The 6,714-nt window shown below is 38.9% G+C and overlaps 1 protein-coding gene across 1 annotated transcript; it reads left to right on the top strand.

Annotated features, from left to right (window-relative positions):
- Positions 1-625: 625 nt before the first annotated feature.
- On the top strand, positions 626-4,467 carry LOC129730130 (EF-hand domain-containing family member C2). Its single transcript, XM_055689197.1, has 6 exons — positions 626-780; positions 841-1,382; positions 2,549-3,062; positions 3,120-3,449; positions 3,509-4,146; positions 4,208-4,467. Exons 1-6 carry the CDS (start codon positions 730-732, stop codon positions 4,419-4,421), a joined length of 2,289 nt encoding a protein of 762 aa, XP_055545172.1. The 5' UTR covers positions 626-729; the 3' UTR covers positions 4,422-4,467.
- Positions 4,468-6,714: the final 2,247 nt, after the last annotated feature.

Here is a 6,714-nt window from a genome sequence, read left to right as displayed (position 1 = left end):
ATGCGAATCGTATGTGTTCGTCCGGGTGGGGTAGCAAAGAAGAATAAATGGTTTTCGCTTAAGGTAGGTACTGTTTAAAGGTAATTAAGGTTCATCAACTCTATATATAACGCATCTCGCAATGACATCTTCAATCCCTGTTTGATTACACTGGTTGGCAAAAGCGAAAAAAAAATTGCCCTAAGGCCCAAAACTGTTGTCCTAGAAAGATTATAGTTTTTTAACCATTTCTTTGAATTTTGGAGCTCATAGTGTATGCAGAAGTGCGTAAAAACGCCACAGAGTAAGCGCTTGCCGTGTTGGTAGCTTCTACGTTGGTTAACGGGAAAACTTATTCAAGTCCCTGAAAAAGTTGTCTTTGCACTCAAAATCACAGGAATGACTTTAATCTTTCATTTTTTTCAGTTTAAGCTCCAGGGCAAAACCTGCGCTTACCAGTGTTATCTGCCAAATTATGGCACACGTGTTAAAGACCAAACTAATGCATAGCCCAAGACGAACCATATACATATTTACCGAAATGCATACAAAATCATATAAAAAATATCACTTATAAGAATCCTGGAAACCGGAAAACATTAGTTTCCTTGGAAATGAGTAGTTTTGTTGACATATGAAAAAGCTTTTGCATGCTTGTAAACCAAGCTAAGTTTGACCTGGAATTTTAAATCAAATTGCTTATTTGATAAATAAGATTCACTTTATTTTTATATTATTCAAAACGATATAATGCTCCGCTGCTCCGGACTACCTTTTCTACCAGGAAATACATTTGCTGATGTAAGTATTTCTTCATTCTAAACATGTATTCTTCGACATTAAATTAAATACTATGCACAGATCGGGCGGACGAGATATCATAGATCTCACCACTTTGACCGATGGAACCGAATTTGCATGCTGGCCGAACAGAAACGCCCTGGCATCGGTGGAAAGCAGTACTCACCGATGGACGGTCCCGAATACTGTTTGCCGTCTTTGTACCCTCCACGTCAAGGCCCTTTGCAACCATCATGGCTTTCATATGACCGGAAAGTGCTCTGCTTTCATGGATTCTTTCAAGAGACCTTGAACGAAGTTGATCGCATTCCGTATCAGATTCGAAAGGTTAAAATCCTTTACTATCTTGAGGATAACACTATGCAAGTTAGCGAACCCCGAACCGTGAATTCCGGTATTCCACAAGGTTGCCTGGTAACGCGGCAGCGGATTCCTCGCCCTCCACCGTACGATGGGGAGTTTACCTCGTTGCTGGATCTCAATATTAGTCATACGGTTCAGCTGTTCGATCGCGTGTACACCATAACCGGATGCGATGAATTCACTCGTAAGTTTCTAAATCGGCTCGGGGTATCCGTTCCCGAAGCAGTAGAGGCACCAACGTAAGTACTTGTTTTATGTTGTTATACTCAAGTTGTTTGTTGTTTGCAAATGTCATTACATATAATGTAACGTAGCAAATTTGTGCGTAAGGCACAAAAAATGGAAAATCGGGTGAAATTCGGCAGAGTAGATTCTTAAAATTTTATCTTAAATTAGAAGCTCAAAAAAATATTCAAAATGCATATGTTCTAGTGCAACTTACAAAAGAATCAGCAAGGTACTAAAAGTTACAGTAATTAATTATCACAGTGTTGAAAAAAAATACAAACAAGAACAACAGTCTTACCAAATTAAAAAATATAAAAACGCTAAAAATCGAATATTCCAAAAAATTCAGTTGATGAGCAGAAAAAATATAATAAACGATTTTTTTCTCGAAATTTTGTTAAAAATGTTCAAAACGAATTAATTTTTTATCGAGTTATAAGTTATTTTACATTTCTACGGAAGCGAAGTTTTTTTTTAGTTTTCGTCTGTACAAAATTTCATTAACCGGTAACACTAAATTCTCAAAATTTCACACTGAGTAAGGGTTAACTTGTAATAAAACAAAACATAATAATGGTTTCAAACATAATAATGGTTTCATATAATTGTTTTTTTGTCATTTTTTCTCATAAAATCTGGTGCCTAAAATCTAATTAGCTACTCGCTCTCAAAAGAATTTTATTTTGCATGGAAACTAATTACAGGCCCTGTTCGATTTTGGCAACACGTCAAAATTGAAATTTTTTATTATGCCTACCGGATTAAAGAGAAAATTCAATAGCCAATTATATAGCCAATCTGAAAAGTGTTGTCCGATGCCTACCGGACTTAAGGGAAAATTAAATTCAACGCTTAGATGGTTGCTGGTGGCAACACGTCCAAAGTTTTAATGTTGCCAAAATTGAATTGTGCCAAAAACGAAAAGTGCCAAAATCGAACAGGGCCTGTATTCAAAAAAGTGACCATTCATCAGCACTACAAGTTTTGACTGAATCAAAAAAAAAATAGGCCGCTCAAAATTGGACGAAAATACTGAACGTGACATTAGACTAACAAAAATATACCTTGTCCAGACGAAATTCGATTGATCGATCAGCATCTATTTACAAAGTAGCGTAGGACTGCCTCAAAGGTCACATTTTAAATTCTAATGTATTCTGATACCGTACATTCACAGAGATCCGAGTACCGAACAACGCAAACGGGAGGATGCTGCCAAGCTAGCCCGAAGACCTGCGTACAAAATCGATACGCTGGGAAAGTTCCTTGAATATGACCGAAAAGTGCTGCGCTTCGAAGGTTTTTGGGATGATCGAGCTAGTTTGTTTGGTGATTTGCACGAGCTAGAAGTATTGTACCATTTGAGCGACGAGTCCGTCGAAATTAAGGAAAAATTGCCACTCAACTCCGGCCGCGAATCGAACGGTATGTTTCTGCGCAGGGGCCGCTTGCCAAAGCAGTTTGAACGTTTGCCTACAATGGGTGAAAGTATACCGGTCACTGTACTGAACGTTATCGGAGGTGGTCTTAAAGGTGGACGCTATCTAACCGATTGCGTAGATATTGGCAAAGTTAATGAAAACTACTACAAGGATTCGGATCTCGCCATCGGGAAAATAATAAATGTTTATGGCAGAAAAATTATACTAACAAATTGTGATAATTTTACTAAAGTTTATTATACAACTAAGGTAAAGATATAACTCATGAAAAATATTTACAAACTTATTTTCAAAAAATTATTGCAGTTCGGCGTAGAAGATTTCACACCGATACAAGGCTATAGCGTGCGTAAAAACAAATTCCAGCAGCAATGGCGCAAAGAACGGCAACTGCCTCCGTACAATGGCTGGGGATCGCATGAAGATTCCGAGGGTAATTGTATTACTGTAGAGCCAACGCCACCAAAAATTGACTTCCGAAAATTTGTGGTTTATGATCGTTGTAACCTTCGCTTTGGAGCTCATATGATATCCAACATCGTGGAAAACAATGACAGATTTTTTGTGATTACATACTACCTGAGTGATGACACGATATCGGTTTATGAACTAATGATCAGAAACTCTGGTTTTCAGGTAAATTAATTCTTTAAGCAGATCAGAAAACTTTTTCTTTTAAATAATTCCTTTGGCAGGGAGGAATGTTCATCAAACGATCCAGAATGTTGCTGCCTAATCAAAACATTTTCATTCCATCTAGGCCAAAATATTATAGAGCGCAAGATTTTTTTCTCGGCTCATCAGTAGTCCTACAGGACCACAAATTTACCATAACCAACTCTGATATTTACGCTCTATCTTTTATGGAAAGATATTGCGAAGAGTTTCCTCTTTCTAACGTGTCAAAAATTGTTCAGAAAATCCGAGATGCTTTACGACCGGTGTACAAGGAGTACGTAGCCAAGCATATGGACAAAGTAGTACATAAGAATATCGATGGAAAGTCGGTTGCCACCGTGAGCTATGAGATCCTACGGGAAATGTTAATAGAACTGCTAGGAGATCGAATTGTTGAACAAGAAATTGTCACTCTCTGTAGACAATTCTCCGCGGAATCCAAGCAGAAAATAAGTTGCGACAAGGAGCTGGTTCGGTCAGCCATACACGGTGAGCTCACAAGGGAACTGTGGAACGACCTTGAGCGTACCAAGGAGCACCTCTATCATTTAAATCCCACCTCAAATGGTTGGATATGTCCGAAGCATATCGTTGGTACCATCAAAGCTTGCCGCATTCCGCTTGATAATGCTCTCATTGACGCAATGTTGCAAATGTAAGAAACAATTCATTTGTTCTAATAACAAATAATTTTCAAATCTTTTATATATACACAGTCTGAACCAAAACGAACAAGGAGATGTAGAGATTAAAGACTTCCTGGATATACTAAATCCAGCGCAAACACCATGTAAACCTTTGCAACCGCTCAATATTAAGCATGATGTATGCTACTTCACGCCCTATCAGATAAGTGGGAATTTGGTTGATTGGGATAAGCTACTAGGTAGCATTGACTTGGAGGGTAATTTGACTGCTCAGACATCGTGAGATACCTAATTTAGCAAGCACTATTTCATATTATTACTATTATCACTAACGCCGTTGTCGAATAAACGTAGTGGAATGTATCGCAAAGGGACTTTTTATTACCTCGAAATCCGATTGCTGGTGTTTTTTTTTTTTTTGAAGTAGAATACTTCTCTCAGGAAGTTCGGCTACATAGGGATGTGAAATGAAAATCTAAAATCGAAAAAAGTGAAAAATATGTCCAATTTCAAATGCCAATAAATCGGTTAGTATTAGATGGATTTCCTTTATTCTTGGAGCAATAGATTGGAAAATCTTCTAAGATTCTTACCAAAAGAAGATAATTGTAATTTTATTATTCACACTATTGTACTATTGAAAATAGTCAAGCCTTGTTAAAACGAAAAATTCGACCTCTGATTGGTCGTTATATGATTGCTTCCCAAGCACGGTCGACAGAATCATATACCGTGCAATTGAAAACATGCTATTTGACCTATATAATAGCCTTTTTAAGCCGAAGTCGCTCATAATAGTTCTAAACAGCAGTCGTCCTTCCTTAGCAGCAGCTCTAACCCTGTGGTTGATCACCACGTCTCAGGAGCAGCGCGGTTCTTCTCAGCGTGTGTCGCCAGACTGCCATTATTCACTCCGTGTTGGGGCAGCATGAAGATTGCCATCAGGAAATCCAATTTTGAAAGTCAATTTACTGAATGTGAAATAGCTTCCACAGTGCATGTTGTCCGTGTATCTTAATTCCGATTCCGATTCCGATTTCCGACCGATATTGAACCGCAAAATGCCTTTTTCAAGGCAAATAAACAAGTAATTGAAGGTTAATAATTTTCTGGCATCAACACAAGCAGACATTCTGTGCGGGATGCAATCAAATGTTGCAGTTGTCTAATTTTTACTTTATTGAGTTAACCCCCCACTGTAGGGGCAGCGCAAAGGCTGTGATCAGCATAACCGACTTTGAATTACAAACTGCCCTGTTCATGCCCAATCAATCAGCATGAACAGAATTTCGTCGTCTCCCAGCTGCCAAGTTGCAACATGATGCAACACGCAACAGCGAGCAAACGAAATCGCTTGATGTTACAAATCGCAATTGGCCCTGACGACTCTGTTGATATTGGTTTGGTTTTTATTTGCAAAAGTGAAGGAAGGGAATATTTTTGCTTTTGTTTTCACACATAAATTGACAATTGCATATGAGAACTCGCGTAGGTGCGAACAGCCTTAAAAATCTCTTTTATTTGTGTCAGGGCCAATAAGATACGGGTTAAAACCGTTGCGTGTGTGAGAGCACCATCGGTGTTTATTCGCTGGATACAAAAAACATATGCGAATTGTGGAATAATTCGTCTGAAGTACATTAGAGAATGGAAAAACTGAACTGAAAGGCGTGGCCTATTTCGTAGCACCCTTCGGCTATAAAAGAGTGTTTCTGGGGAAACTAGCTACATTCATTAGTCGGAAGGTGAGTTGGATGGACCGTCCACAACGTTGACAGCAGTAGCAGCAGATATCAGCACTCAGCAGTAACAGACAATAGCAGCGGGTTGCGCCTGTGGCTGCATTCAAATTAAACAAATCACTTGCCCTGTGGTTGGTCACCACGTCTCAGGAGCAGCGCGGTTCTTCTCAGTGTGTATCGCCAGACTGCCATTATTCCCCCACTGTTGGGGCAACATGAAGATTGCCATCAGGATTATCCAATTTATTTGCCTTTTTCAAGGCAAATAAACAAGTAATTGAAGGTTAATTATTTCTGGCATCAACACAAGCAGACATTCTGTGCGGGATGCAAGCACATTCTGTTGTAGCTGTCTAATTTTTACTTTATTTAGTAAACCTCCCACTGTTGGGGCAGCGCAAGGGCTGCGATCAGCATAACTGACTTTGAATGACAAACTGCCCTGTTAGAACGCGTTCACAAAGACAGTTAGGCCTCTGCCATGGTGAACGCGAACGCGAGTGATGGGGTGAGAAACTTGCCGTAGGTAGATAAACAACTCTCTTTACGGCTGTTCGGCATTCTGGATTTTGGCAATCATAACTTCTGCTGGCTGTCTGATTTTCAATGTAAAAAAGGCCTTCAACTTTGTTGTCAGAGTGCCTGACTACGATTTGGTAATATTATTTGAGTTAAATGTTTACAAAATTTGACAATATTCCTCTTTCTTCCATTCAATAAAACAGGTAATACGATGCCTTCGTCATACGCAAAGTTCACCATAACTCCCGCTATCGGGAGATGCTTTAACCAAAAGTTAATTATCTAATTTGAATTCACATGTACATGCAAAGA

The sequence above is a fragment of the Wyeomyia smithii genome, chromosome 3 (genome assembly GCF_029784165.1).
Source record: "Wyeomyia smithii strain HCP4-BCI-WySm-NY-G18 chromosome 3, ASM2978416v1, whole genome shotgun sequence".
Classification (NCBI taxonomy): Eukaryota; Metazoa; Arthropoda; class Insecta; order Diptera; family Culicidae; genus Wyeomyia; species Wyeomyia smithii.
This window is presented reverse-complemented; position numbering and strand designations above follow the sequence as displayed.

What these genes read in the sequence shown, in the direction of transcription:
- LOC129730130 (XM_055689197.1), top strand. Translation starts at nt 730, where the DNA reads ATGCTCCGCTGCTCCGGACTACCTTTTCTACCAGGAAATACATTTGCT. An exon ending in AAGTTTATTATACAACTAAG is followed by an intron (nt 3,063 to 3,119) that starts GTAAAGATATAA and finishes AAATTATTGCAG; the next exon opens with TTCGGCGTAGAAGATTTCAC. An exon ending in TCAGAAACTCTGGTTTTCAG is followed by an intron (nt 3,450 to 3,508) that starts GTAAATTAATTC and finishes TTCCTTTGGCAG; the next exon opens with GGAGGAATGTTCATCAAACG.